This window comes from Hemitrygon akajei, chromosome 1 (genome assembly GCF_048418815.1).
Source record: "Hemitrygon akajei chromosome 1, sHemAka1.3, whole genome shotgun sequence".
NCBI lineage: Eukaryota > Metazoa > Chordata > Chondrichthyes > Myliobatiformes > Dasyatidae > Hemitrygon > Hemitrygon akajei.
In genome coordinates, this window is record NC_133124.1 from 202,143,618 (window position 1) to 202,158,768 (window position 15,151).

Below are 15,151 nucleotides of genomic sequence, written 5' to 3' on the forward strand. Positions count from 1 at the left end.
AAAATCGCGGCCCCCCTATCCCAAACTACGCTGTCTTGCTGTGTCAATCCCATTTCATTGGGCCAATCGCAAAAGTCACCTGTGCCTCAGGTGGTCTAGGACCTGCACACCTGCATTGCCGGATGCAAAGGTAAGTCATCCGAAAGGGCAGGGGTTGGCCAGGCACACCTGGGTGTTCACCGCGTCGTTGGATTAGAAAGCGGGGGGCGGGGGGTGGGTTGTCACTCGTCTATGAGGTGCGGGTGTACCTCACCTGCTGCTTCACAGCAGAGATGACTAACGTGGAGCATTCACTGGATTACTGGAGAAAGGTTGGGAAAGCAGAGATGACTTTGCAAACGGATCAGACACAATTTCAGTCAACGGCGGAGCCATCTTCAGCAGTGGATTCCTGTTCCCAATTTACTTCAGATTAATTGTATCCATGTGGAAAATGCCAAGTGCAGACTAATATTTTGCTTTCTTGCATTAATGTTTTCAATTACTGGTGCTTTTAACCATTACTAATCTTCAGCATTGTGTTAACTGATGAACAAGTCTCTCTATCGAAGTATTTTAGAAACTGTTCAGAAGTATTTGATGGGAGCCTGGATACTCTGAGGGTGATACCTTTAAGAGCAGCCTGCGCAAGGTACACGTACGTGGTCAGGACAGGCAAATGGGGATTTCCTTACAACCAGACAGGGTTTAACTACAATTTAGTACTTTCATGGTCACCCAGTGGCATATGCAGTAAAATTCCATTAATTCTGCTTACCTGGAACTTTCCTGATGCCACACTACCAGATTACCTGGTTTTTCCAATGTAATTTTATTAATACCCTATGCTTGTTTCAGCAGAAGTTTGGATAGGTACATGGGTGGTGAGAGGGCTACGGTCTGGGTGCAGGTAGATGGGATAGGCAGAAGATCAGGTTGGCACAGACTGGATGGGCCTAAGGACCCGTTTCTGTGCTGTAGTGCTCTGTGGCTTTGTTTTTAAAAAGAAATGTGCAAGACAATTATAACGCGCTGTAAGGGTTCACTGCTATGTAATGGTTTTGTTGTAATGTTCACTGCTGAAGTAGTGTTTTCTCTGTAGCAGCAATGTTTGGGTTATGGGGGAGATAACTGGACTGTTGATGCATGTTAGCCAATCAGGATTTTGTTGCCCTGTCTTGTGATTCTGGAAGCAGTTGTTTTCGTGGGCTTTTGTGCGAAGGAGAGGGAGAGGTGAAAAGAGAAGACGCGAATGGAGAAACGTGGTAGATTGACGGACGTGAGGGACTCCGTGCGGGAGTCCGAAGGAGGAAATCGATGGGGGAAGACGGACTACTGAAACAACTTGAGCTCCAACTATTTCAGGCCGAGACCCTTCAGCAGGACTGGATTCCTGACTCATCTTTTTTCCTCCAGTCCTGTCGAAGGGTCTCAGCCCGAAACATCAACTTTACTCTTTCCATAGATGCTGCCCGGATTTTGTGCATGTTGCTTGGATTTCCAGCATCTGCGGATTTTCTCGTCATCTTGTTATTTTTTTTAATATGTCATCACTCAATGCCATAGGGCAACAAGATGACATCGATTGGGTTAGCTCTCCTCCTCTACACCCTCTCTAGGACGTGTGAACAGTCATCTCAGAGTGAATGGTGTTTCATATGCAAGATATATTCGCCAACATGAAAGACAGACTTGTGGCTAAGCAAAGGGTTTAGGAAGTGGGGATATCAGGGAAAGAGATGAGATTTGAGGATTAGTGTTCATTAGAGGAGTTCTGTGGGGAGGGGACAAGGGATTAAAGTGTGGTGACTTATGGATGTGCAGTAAAAGCCAAGGGGTTACTTTGAGGAGCTGGCTATGGCTATCGTAGCTTGGGCAATGCAACGCATCAGAGAAAATACCTTACAGGTCAGCACCCTGCCCATTCAAGATGGTGATGTCATATCCAAACCTCCATGTCCTGCAGTATTAATTGGTTAAAAATTAAAGCAGACAAGTATACTGCTTAATTTTCATTTCATATTTAATTTTCTGCCCTGCATAAATTCCCAAATAGTGAATTTTATTTCCTATCTCAAATTTTCGCATGGAAATTTGTGAATTCATAGAGGTGAGTTTCCAAGTCAGTTTACTCTGAACTAAAATGAAGTCTGATATGCACAAAGTTGCAACATGTGATGTAAGATAACTACAAACCCCAACTACCTTAAAGTAACAATTACGCACGCAATAGCCACAAACCAACACACGTGCATTGCACACTTCGCTGAGACTGACTTTTAATTCTACGACGTTTATTTGAGTTCCAGTTCACCAGCTGCAGTTAGTGAGATCTGAACCCAAATATTTAACCCAGGCCTCAGGGCTAGCAACAAACCGTCGTGCTTTCACGGGCTGCCAAAGTTGCGAAAGAGTCTGCAAACACTTCTGAGTTCAGCAATCTGAAAAGTCTAGGCCGATCACCTGAATGCATTTCCTGGACTGGAGGGGTCTCGGACTCAGTGATGCCAAAGCTAGTGTTACAGAATTTGTAACACTCATCTTAAAACCACTGATGCATCACTAAGCCTCTTAGCTTCTTGTTATTCAGACAGGACTAGAAAATCTAGAGGGAAAGTGCAAGAGCACACGTGAGACCCTCTGAGAATCATCACGTCCAACACTGTAAACTTTCCTGGCACCCACTGCCACGTTTGACACGTATCCACCGTTTGCCTTGCCTTGGCAATATTTCAGGTCTTACAAGGACCCTTTTATTTATGAAGAGGCTCCCGTAGAAAATATTCTGATTTCTGAAAACTTGTTTAAAAGAAAGGTTTGATAAAATGCGGTATTTTGGCATAGCCTAGCATTCCGCTCATTACAGTGAATATCTCCTTACAAACTCTAAAGATTCAATGCACCGGAGCGAAAGTTCACATATAGCACATTTACAGGTCAAGGAACGCCTGCGAGAGCCAAGAGCCAAGAGCAAGGAGAGCACACAGAGGGCTAAAGATACAAAAAATAACATCCATTTGCATTTGCACAGCCTTTTCAATGCAATGAAATACCAAAGTGTTTCAGAGGTACAATGAAACAGCCATGTTGGGCAATGCCACAAAAAGTGAAAGCAGTCAATAAACTGAGCTTAAAAGAGCATAAAGCAAGGGAGAGTAGTTGAGAGATGGAGAAAACTATGGAGAGAATTGTAGAGCTCTGGATCGAAAATGGTTGATTTTGAGGATAAAGAAGTCAGGAGGCTTCGCTTCTGGTCGGTAGTGTGACTCACACCTGATCTCCAGTACTGTCCACGTGAAGCCTGCATGTTCATGACTACATGAACTACTACTCGGCCCCCCCCCTCCCCACCCTCCATATGGCCACCATGGTACAGCAGCGGTTAGCACAACGCTATTACATCTCGGGACGTTGCGGAAGTTCAGAGCTCAGTTTCAGCGCCGTTCTGTAAGGGGTCTCCGTACATCCTCCCTGTGAAATGCGTGGGTTCCCCACCCCCGGGGTGCTTTGGTTTTCTCTTGCGGTCCAAAGATATACTAGGTAGGCTAACTGGTCATTGTTATTCTGGCACCTTCCCACTTCCATTTCAGTCCTGAAACATCAACTGTTTATTCATCTCCACAGACGCTGCCTTGACCTGCTGAGTTCCTCCAGCATTTCGTGTGGGCTGCGTTATAAACCGTCCTGTGATTAGGTGAGGGTTAATCGGGGTTGTGGGGTTGCTGGGGCAGCATGGCTGAAAGGGAAGGAAAGGCCTACTCCATGCTCTATCATTAAATAAATAAGCAAATACCCCACAGATGTGTGGATTGGTAGGTTAATTGGGTACTGTAAATTGCCACCCGTGTGTATGTGGGTGGAATTGGAGGCAAGCTAGTGCCAATAGGAATGTGGGGAGATTCAATAAAACTGACATTAATGCAACATTAGTACAAATATTTCATCAATGATTAACATCGACTTGGTGCGCCGAAGGTCCTGCAATCTCCTTCGAGGTCGTGGCTCAGATTTAGTTCATTTTTAGATTTATAGAGATGGTTTTGGGGATAGAGGGGTGATGCACCATCAATAACTCTCGGAAACGGGAGGCGAACGATAGGCTTTTATTAGCAGCAAAATGGAGCACAGCATCTCGGAGACTGAGGGGGCAGCAGTGCCTCCAATTGCCTTTATACAGGGGTCTGTGGGAGGAGCCACAGGAGCAGTCAGCAGAGGGGCGTGTCCAGACAGGTATACATAGTTTACCACAAGGGGGGACTTCGGGGTAAGATTAGGGTTTAGGGATGAGGCTATGGAGTGCAGGCTGGAGCCCAAGTCTCCAGCACTGCTTTCAATGGCCACCAGCATGGCCACGATTGGATTTTGGGGCAAACAGGCCAGTGCGGACATAAAATTGAGGACCGGTCATCGGAGCGAGTGGAATTTGAGGTCAAGGTCCCATCATGGGAGAGTCTGGCATTCAAGGCCTGGAGTGTGGGCCATCATTTGCCATCAGTTGCGAATCCCGGGTCAATGTCGAAGATCGAGGCCTGTTTGGGAGGAAGGGCATGTTTGTTGTTGTTGCTTGGTATGGTCCATAATGTTGTGGGCAGGTACTGTTGGCCACACTTGCAGACTCCACCTCATCTTTAATACAAATGACACATTTCACTGTATGTTTCACTGTATATGTGATAAAGAAGTCCTCATCTAAATGTCAAGTTGAGCATATCATCATATATCATGTGCTCAAGTAACTAAAGCACTTTGCAAAATCCTCGCTTGCAGCAGGATCTCAGGCTCATAGATTCAGATAACTGCTCACTGCTATGGGCGGAAGTTCCCACTTGCTTCAAAAAGGCAACAATTATACCAGTGCCTAAGAAGAATAATGTGGCCTGCCTTAAAGGCTATCGCCCAGTAGCACTCACATCGACAGTGACGAAATGCTTTGAGAGGTTAGTCATGACTAGACTGAACTCCTGCCTCAGCAAGGACCTAGACCCATTGCAATTTGCCTATTGCCACAATAGGTCAATGGCAGACGCAGTCTCAATGGCTCTCCACATGTCTTTAGACCACTTGGACAACACAAACACCTACGTCAGGATGCTGTTTTTCGTTCCCACAATCCTGATTCAGAAGTTGCAGAACTTGGGCCTCTGTACCTCCCTCTGCAATTGGATCCTTGACTTCCAAACCGGAAGACCACAATCTGTGCGGATTGGTGATAATATATCCTCCTCACCGATGATCAATACTGGCGCACCTCAGGGGTGTGTGTTTAGCCCACTGCTCTACTCTCTATATACACATGACTGTATAGTTAGTCATAGCTCAAATACCATCTATAAATTTGCTGATGATACAACCATTGTTGGTAGAATCTCAGGTGGTGAAGAGAGGGCGTGCAGGAGTGAGATATGCCAACTAGTGAAGTGGTGCCATAGCAACAACCTGGCACTCAACATCAGTAAGATGAAAGAGCTGATTGTGGACTTCAGGAAGGGTAAGACAAAGGAACACATACCAATCCTCATAGAGGGATCAGAAGTGGAGAGAGTGAGCAGTTTCAAGTTCCTGGATGTCAAGATCTCTGAGGATCTAACCTGGTCCCAACATATTAATGTAGTTATAAAGAAGGCAAGACAGAAGCTATACTTTATTCGGAGTTTGAAGAGATTGGCATGTCAACAAATACACTCAAAATCTTCTATAGTTGTACCGTGGAGAGCATTCTGACAGGCTGCATCACTGTCTGGTATGGAGGGGCTATCGCACAGGACCAAAAGAAGCTACAGAAGCCTGAAGGCACACACTCAGCGATTCAGGAGCAGCTTCTGCCCCTCTGCCCATCGAATTCTTAAATGGACATTGAATCTTTGGATACTACCTCACTTTTTTTTAAAAAAAATATACAGTATTTCTGTTTTTGCACATTTTTCAAATCTATTCAATACACATTGTTGATTTACTTGTTTATTTATTATTATTACTTTTATTTTTTCTGCTAGATTATGTATTGCATTGAACTACTACTGCTAAGTCAACAAATTTCACATCACATGCCGATGATAATCAACCTGATTCTGATTCTGATAACACACTGAGCATAAATTACATGAGACACTGAGGGAAAACAAAATTGTTTTTGCACAAATGTCTTGTATTGCACAATCCAGATGCAAAGAGACAGGTTCACCATAGCGCCTGAAGTGGTCCATAATGTTCCATTGCTGAGGTACGTATTGGTTCAAAATCCTGATAGTAGTAGAAAAATAGCTCTCCCTCAACAAGCTGGCGCGCGACTTCAGGATTCTGTGCGACAGTAGCAGCTGTATCTTTGAATCTCAGCGAGTAGAAGCACGAGGCTGTGTCCCAGAAATTGAAGAAACTGCAGGACCATGTGTCATTCTAACTAGCTGCATCACCGTCCGGTATGGGAGTGGGGTGGGGTGCTACTGTACAGGATCCAAGTAAGCCGGAGAGTGTTGTAAACTTAGTCAGCTCCATCATGGGCACTAGCCTTCGTTGTATCCAGGACACCTTCAAGGAACAATACCTCAAAACAGCAACATTTGTCATTAAGGACCCCCATCAGCCAGGTTATGCTTTGTTCTCATTGCTACCATCAGGAAGGAGGTACTGAAGCCGAAAGGCACACACTCAGTGATTCAGTAACAGCTTCTTCTCCTCTGCCATATGATTTCTGAATGGACATTGATCCATAAACACTACCTCACTACCTTTTAATTTCTATTTTTGTACTACTTATTTAATTTAACTATATTTTATATATATAGACACACACACACTCTTACTGTTTTTTCCTATTATTACATATTGCATTGTACTGCTGCTGAAAAGTTAACAAATTTCCCAACATATGCCAGTAATATTAAACCTGATTCTGCTTCACTGATGTAACCAGCCACAGAATCAGATTTATTCCTACTGACACGTCATCAGATTTGTTGTTTCATGGCAGCAGTACAGTGCAAAACAAAAAAAATTACTGTAACAATAAAATGTAAATATATAACGTACAAAAGTGTAATAGTGATGAAATGTTTAAGGACCATTCAGAAATCTGATGTTCCTCAAGCCTTGAGTGTGGGTCCTCTGGCTCCTGTACCGGCTCCCCGGTGGTAGCAATGAGAAGAGGGAATGTCCTGGATGGTGAGATTTCTTAATGATCGATGCAGTCTTCTTGAGGCACTACCTCTTGAAGTGACACTTGCCCCGTATTCGTACTGATGAACACCGTTAATCACCATCAGGGACTGAATAGGCCTCAGATGCAGATCACCCCACTGAACAGTACCCTGCTCTCCAATCAGGGTAGAAGGGCAGTGAAGGGGCTCAGTGTATCTCAACTCGAGCAGGTACCGTGATAAACGGAAGGCTGAACCAAGACCTTGCCCACTGCCTGGTTAGTAGGTGAAGTTGGCAAAGGGCACTAGAGGACACCTCCACAACACCACTGAGAAGACAGCTGGCTGGTCATATCACCAAATGCTTCCATCTTGCCCATGGGGAATAGTATTTAGGTGGTGAGCATGAAGGGCCATGCCAATAAAATACAAAAAAAAATACAAAGTTCACCATAACACCAGGCATTGTGAATCAGAAAGGAATGAATAATCGATTATCAGGAGCCAAATTTTCAGGGTACAAGTGCAGGTCACTAAAAGCAATAAAGAGCCAGTAAGACCCTGGGATAAGCTGGCTTTTGGCTACTTGGAAATGGGTAGAATAAGTAGTCAAAAGGAGTACGACTTTTAGGGAGGCAATATTCGTGGTGAAGGACAGTGGCAATAGGTACAATGATTTTTGCAACAGAACTGCCTATACATAGGATACAGAGGAATGGAACAGTGGGATGAATTAGAACAAGGCTTGAGATAGTGTCACAAAAGATCACCCACATTGCCAAGATTTCAAAGCACAATTATTATCAAATGATGTATAAGTTATTCAGCCTTGAGATTTACCTGCTTACAGGCAGCCACCAAACAAAAAACCCGAAAGAACCCAATTAAAAAAACAGATCAACACTCAATGTGCAGAGAAAGAGGGAAAAAAATCATGCAAACAACAAATGTGAGCAACAACATTTCAAACCAAAATTAGTGCCTAGATCTGAACCCCAAAGTAGGCCTAAACCCTCAGTATCAGTCCATCATATTATCAGCAAAGGAGCACCGCAGCCGGGGCAGTCTTCATACCCTTAGCGCCATGGAAAGAAGAGTGAACATTGCCAGAGGGCGAGTGAAATCAGCTCTTGCCTCTGATCCCAATGCCCTGTCTTTCCATCTATCCAGGCCGGCATTTAAATTGTCCAAACAACATATCGTACCTCGCACTGGACCTGGGCACCCTGCAGCCAAAGGCTCCAGGCCTAGAACACACCGCCTAGCAACTCACTCCAGGCCCAGATTTTGCTACGCAGCCCTCAACTTCACTAAATCAGCTCGGCGGCAGAGCAATCCGACCTTGCACCCAGGCCAGTTGTACGGGCCTCAGAACTCCTCTGCCTTGACCTCTCCTCTCCGAAAGGCTCACTCCATCTGTGTCAGTTCTATAACGTACCGGCACCGTTCATCCCTCAAATTCGCCTGCCTTTTACTTGCTTGCAGTGATAATTCACTGAAATTTACTTCAGAAAAAGTGTTATCAGTGATGTTTTTAGTCTAATTCCTTGCCTGCTGAACTACCAGTGAGCTGTCACACACGTTCAGAAGGGCCATCTTGTGTCTTGACCATTGGCAAGGTCGTGGCTAACCCTTCATTTTTCACAGTTCCTGCTGACATTGGGGTACAGTGAGCCCTTCCTTGCCCCTCCACCCTGTTTCCAAAGTACCAATGGGGTATTGTTTAGTGAGATGTTTCGCATCTGAGGCCTATTCAGTCCTTGATGAAAGATAATAGGCAGTATAGTCATAACTGGTAGAGCTGCCTCCTTGGATCACATAACTCAGATCCCATCCCAACCTCCGGTTGCAGCTTACCACCTTCTCCCCATTTTCAAATGGGTTTCCTTTGTGTGCTCTAGCTTGCTCCCCCGTGCGGGCAGGTAGGTTAATTCACCACTGTACATTGTCTCCTGTGCGTGGGTGAGTGTGGAATCCATGAGGAGTTGAGGGGAACATGGTGAGAACAGGCTAAAGGAAAAATTAGCCAGAGAACAGACTGTCGGGTGCTTGATTTGTAGGGGCCAGGCACAGCCTTCTCAGGAGCAAGTGGCTGGAGGTTTTGTCACTGAAGAGCTTTCCTCACTCTTTGGAACAAATACCACGCAGTCAGATTCCAGTTATAGCCCGCCAATTTTAGGTGGCTGAGGCTAAATGGTGTCTGTAAATTGTCTTTAGCACATGGGCAAATGGGGCAATCTGTAGAGAGTTGAAAGGGATGAGAGGGGAATAAAGCCATAAGACATAGGAGCAGAATTAGGCCACTCAGCCCAAGTCTGATCCACCATTCAGTCATAGCTGATTTACTATCCCATTCTCCTGCCTTCTTACCGTAACCTTTGACACCCTTACTAATGAAGAAACTATCAACCTCCACTTCAAATGTATCCAATGACTTGGTCACCACAGCTGTTTGTGGCAATGAATTCCACGTATTTGACACCGTCCAGCTAAAGAAATTCCTCCACATCTTTGTTCTGAAGGGATGCCGTTGTATTCTGAGGCTATGCCATCTGGCCTTAGACTCCCCCACTAATGGAAAAATCCTCTCCACGTCCATTCTAACTACCGTAGGTCTTTCAGTATTTCATAGGCTTCAATGAGATCCTTCCTCATTATTCTAAACTCCTGTGAGTACAGGCTCAGAGTCAAACGCTCTCCATGTGTTAACCCTTTCATTCCCAGGATCATGGAGAATAGGATTAGTGTAAATGGGTGATCGATGGTCAGCATGGAATTGGTGGGCAAGGGGATCTGTTTTCATGCTGTATGACTTCAGGAAATACCTGTTCCATTCCGCATGATGCTTTGGACTTCATTTGGGATACAGTTTCCTTCTGGACGTGTATAGGAAACCAGCACTGCTTCTACCTGAACACACATCCCAGTTGAATAGTGAGGGGGTGATATTAAAACATTGGTGCACGCCATCACTCTGTGTGCCTAGTGACCTTTGTGTGCCAAAGGCATGGTTCCCCTGGAGATGTGCTTCCAGATCAGATTTCCCTTTAAAATTTGATTGCGGTGCGTACAAGGACATAATAGAGCTTTTGGGTCGATGGATTGTTTTACCATCTCAAGTTCCTGCAATAATGAACTGACCACTGAAACTCATACCAGTGTCTGAACAATCACTAACACTGGCAGTGAAGCTAATAGCTGTTGTTCTTACCTCTGCCAGTAGCAAGGGAATCTCAAACACAAGAAATTCTGCAGATTCTGGAAATCCAAAGCAACGTACACAAAATGTCGGAGGAACTCAGCTGCTCAGGCAGCATCAATGGAAATGAACAAACAATCGACTTTTTGGGCTGAAACCCTTCTTCAAAACAGAAATCTAAATCCTAATTGCAGGTATCTGGATGCATTTTAGATCTAAACTTGGCTCCTCCTGTATTCTGTGAACACACTGGTGGATGATAGAACCATGTCACAACTATTCTTACCTTCTCTGCCATGTTGTTATCTTTCCCATACACCGCCATCAGCTCAGTGACCTCCGTGTCCTGCTCACTGCTGGCTGGAACAGCTCCATTAATCACCACCTAGGAATGGAAGAGACAGGGGTTCAGATGAAGTTGGCAACAACTGGTTGGCAAAGCAACAAATGGCCCCGTCGGACTCTCAACCAGCTGGAGACTTCAGGCATTTAGAAACCATTTCTTGTTCCTGAGGTCACTACGCTTGGTCCCATCAACCGAACACCTAACAATCCCATGTTCTCACTAATTTTCCCAGTAGCCTAAACTCCCCACATTCAAAGGTTAAAAGGTTCAAAGTAAATTTATTAGCAAAGGGCATGTATGCCATCATATACGAGGGGTGATTGGTAAGTTTGTGGCCGAAAGTAGGAGTCAATTTTAGAAAACCTAGCACATTTATTTTTCAACATAGCCCCCTCCTTCATTTACACACTTAGTCCAGTGGTCACGGAGCATACAGATCTTGGACCTCCAGAAAGTGTCCACAGCAGGAGTGATTGATATGTTTGTGGTCTAAGGTAGAAGGAGATGAGTTATTAACTTCAAACTTTCTGCACAATCACTCAAAGAGTTGAATTGCATGTGCACGTAACGAGAGCTGTATAACTCATCTCCTCCTACCTTAGGCCACGAACTTATCGATCACCCATGCTGTGGACACTTTCTGGAGGTCCAAAATGTAAATATAGGAGGGACTATGTTAAAAAAAATAAATGTGCTAGGTATTCTAGAATTGACTCCTCCTACCTTAGATCACGAATTTATCAATCACCCCTCATACAATTCCGAGATTAATTTTCTAGTGGGCACACTCAGTAAATGCATAATCGAATAATAACCATAATAGAAACAGTGGAAGACCACACCAACTTGGGTGTTCAAAACGTCTAAGAGACACAAAATGTGCAAATACAAAAAGAATGAAATGATAACAATATATAAATAAGCAATAAATATCAAGAACGAGATGGGCCATATCTGCTACTTTTTGTAGAATTTCCATTCAGGTGCATTGGTGTTTCCATACCAGCTATGATGCGGTCAGTCAATATATTTTCCACCACACATCTACACAAGTTTGTCAATGATTTAGATGTCATTTTGAATCTTTGCGAACTCCTAAGGACGTAGAGGCGCTGCCGTGCTTTCTTTCAACCCCTCCTCGCAGATTCCACCACTCACCCCCACAGCAGGGATAATTTACAGTGCCAAATTAAGCTAGAAACACGCACACCTTTGGAAAGTGGAGGGAACCTACACAGTCACAGGGAGAACTTGCCAACTCTGTATGGACAACACCCAAGCCCAATTATCGCGGGCAAAGAAGGCAGCGAGGATATATAGTGATGGCCAAAACTGTAACTGATAAAGACCTTAAATCCACATACACAGTCAGAGAAACACCGAAAGAAATTCCTTCAACATTGGAAATTCTTGGGAAGGAAAACAGCTCAAAATGGCTTAACGGACTTAAATATCTGACAAGGAGTGATGTTTGGAAAACCAAGCACAAGTGCACGTGCTGGAGATATTGCTGAGGTTCCGAGTCCCTGGAAAGAGCAACCATGGCCAGTTCACCTCATTTTGCCACCACAATACGGACTTCACATGACATTCATAGAGTCACAGGGCACTGCAGCACAGAAACAGGCCATTTGGCCCATCAAGTTCATGCCACCCTGGTCTTCTGCCTAGTCTGCCTTCCTGCACCGAGACCATAGGCCATCATACTCCTCTTATTTCATATACCTATCCAAACTTTTCTTAAATGTTACAATTGAGTTCACATCTACCACTTCCCTGGCAGCTCATTCCACACGCACCATCCCCTGAGTGAAGAAGTAGCCCTTTCCCCGATCTCCCTTAAATATTTCACCTATGGCCTCCAGTTCTAATCTCACCCACCTTGAGGGCAGAAAGCCTGCAAGTATTCATTCTAACTATAATTTTAATAAATTTGTATACCTCCATAAGATCTCCCCTCATTCTCCTGTGATCCAGTGAAGAAAGTCTTCACCTAGTCAACCTTTTCCCTCTAACATGGGTCCACAAGTTCCAGCAATATCTTTGTAAACACTCTCAGCAGCCTTCCAAGCTATTGATGTCTTTTCTGTAGGTACCTGACCAAAACTGCACAAAATATTGCAAAATCAGCCTCACCGACGTCTTGTACACCTTCAACATAACATCCAACACCTGCACTAAACACCCTGTTTTATGAAGAGAACTGGATTCCTTTGACACTGTGACTACTAAAACTCCACCTCTCAAAGTCCCAGCTCCCTTGGTTTGGTGCTGTTGGATTGTGATGTCTGAGAGCTTTACCAGAAAGAGGCATCACCCTTGTTTGTCATCCAGAGCATCACAAGCGAAGCCCTCAGGTTAGACTGAAAAACTGGGGGGGGGGGGGGGCTCAGACCTTTACCTGCGGCACAGCATTTCGCCAGGTCCCACGAGAAAGGTTGCAAATTTGGGTGCTGAAAATGAGCAAGAACAGCTTAGGCGTGGTTTTCACTTAAGAAGCAGCACCGGAGTCTTGCATGGGTCCCGTCTACCGCAGCTGCTGCCCGCCAGCAGGAAAAGGCCCTCAATGCTACATTCACCATGACAGCCAAATATCAGAGGTTATGTGTCATGATTTAGGCATACACGGAGACAGAGAGACAGACAGACAGACACACAGAGAGCATGTTTCCATTAGTTGGTGGCTAGGCACAGCTCAGAATATAGGGACATCCCTTTACAACTAATGTGAAGAAATTTCTTCAGCTAAAGGCCGGTGCACCTGTGGAATTAGTTACCACAGATAGCTGTGCAGGCCAAGTCATTGGCAGACATTAATAGGTTTCAGATTGGTGAAGGGTTAGGGGGGGTTAAGGGGAGAAAAGGGTTGAAAAAAAAATCAGCCGTGATTAAATAGCAGAGCAAACTCAACGGGCTGAATGGCCAAATTCTGCTCCTAAATCTTCTAGCCTTGTGGAGGGATATTAATTGCTGGGCAATGAGACACATAGGGAGAATATAGAGTGTAAATAAATACCATAAAATATTTCACAACAAATAGATGCTTCAAGCTGACCTCTTCAGCAGGGTACATCTCACACACCTAGTCCACACAATCTTCCACGCACAGATTACCTGTCGATACAAAACTGCTTCTTATCCTCCAAGAGGATGGCACAGCAAGTCGGGCTGCTGCCTCACTGATCTAGCAGGCCAGGTTCAATGCTGTCTGTGTGGAGCTTACACGTTCTGCCCGAGAATACACTAGTTTCCTCTGGGTGCTCCGGATTTCTTCCAACATCCGAAAGGAAGTGCAGGTTGGTAGGTTAAAACATCGCAGTACCCCAGTGGGTGGTAGAATCTGGGAGGAGCTGACGGGAATGTGGGGAGAATAGGCTGCAGGGAAAATTAATGGATCGCTCTGTGTCAGCACAAATTCAGTGGCCTGAGTGGCCTCCCCTGATGTATGTAAACTGAGAAAGGAGGCAAAGATCAACAGGAATCTGAAGGCCACCAGAAATCCTCGCCAGGATGAAGAAGATGGTCCTCTTCCACAAAAAAAACCTATTAAGTAATTCCTTGAGCAAACACGAGGAAATCTGCAGATGCTGGAAATTCAAACAACAACACACACAAAATGCTGGTGGAACACAGCAGGCCAGGCAGCAAATATAGGGAGAAGCACTGTCGACGTTTTGGGCCGAGACCCTTCGTTAGGACTAACCGAAAGGAAAGACAGTAAGAGATTTGAAATTCCTTGGTTAAGTTCTTTAAAACGGCACACTTTGTTAGTTTGATTTAAATGTGAACACTTTAGGAGGCCAGTGAGGATTCCCAATGGGCTTTGGAGCCATCTTGTTCAGGGTCCCTTGGGTGCCTACTGGCCTTCTAAAAAGCCTCTACATCCACAACTCAAGACCATCAAAATATACAGTTGCTTTCTGGTTACGAGGCCTCCGGTTTCTTACAAATGCTTCTAATACTCTGTCACTTGGAGCGTATTCAATGCTGGCAGAGTATTTTTCCAGTGCCAATCCCCAGGTTCAGGAAGTACCTGCATTTCAGCAGTTACAAACTGAAAAATAAAACCAAATCCAATTTCATGCTGTTAATGGGATTTACTCATATTACATCCAATTTGGATCCCACAAAAGACCAAATTATATTTCGACTTAAACTAAGTGTTAAAATATACACCTGCAAATTCTGCACTAGTTACATCTCTGTGATAGTTCCTGCCTGTTACTGTAAGGAACAATGACTGAGCAAAGCCTAATTTTGGGGCTTTTTTGGGCAGTTTTGGGACAACACATTAGATTCAGGCAAGAGATCAGCTAGAAAAACAACTCACAAATAAATAATAAAAAGAATTGAATTGACCTTATTTCTTAAATTATGGCTAACATGAGAGGGGACAAGGTATTGGGGAGTAGGTACAGAGGAGATGTCAGGGCTAAGTTTTTTTACGCAGTGAGTGGTGAGTGCGTGGAATGGGCTGCTAGTGATGGTGGTGGA

At 44.6% G+C, this 15,151-nt stretch overlaps 1 protein-coding gene across 3 annotated transcripts in view; it reads right to left on the bottom strand.

The window, feature by feature from the left end:
• LOC140734632 (solute carrier family 23 member 2-like) overlaps positions 1–15,151 on the bottom strand; it is a 96,519-nt gene that overhangs the window by 62,274 nt on the left and 19,094 nt on the right. For all 3 annotated transcript variants that reach the window (XM_073058873.1, XM_073058862.1, XM_073058881.1), the window contains exon 3: positions 10,598–10,696. In XM_073058873.1, coding sequence (XP_072914974.1) covers positions 10,598–10,696 — 99 coding nt within the window. The remainder of the gene's footprint in view (positions 1–10,597; positions 10,697–15,151) is intronic.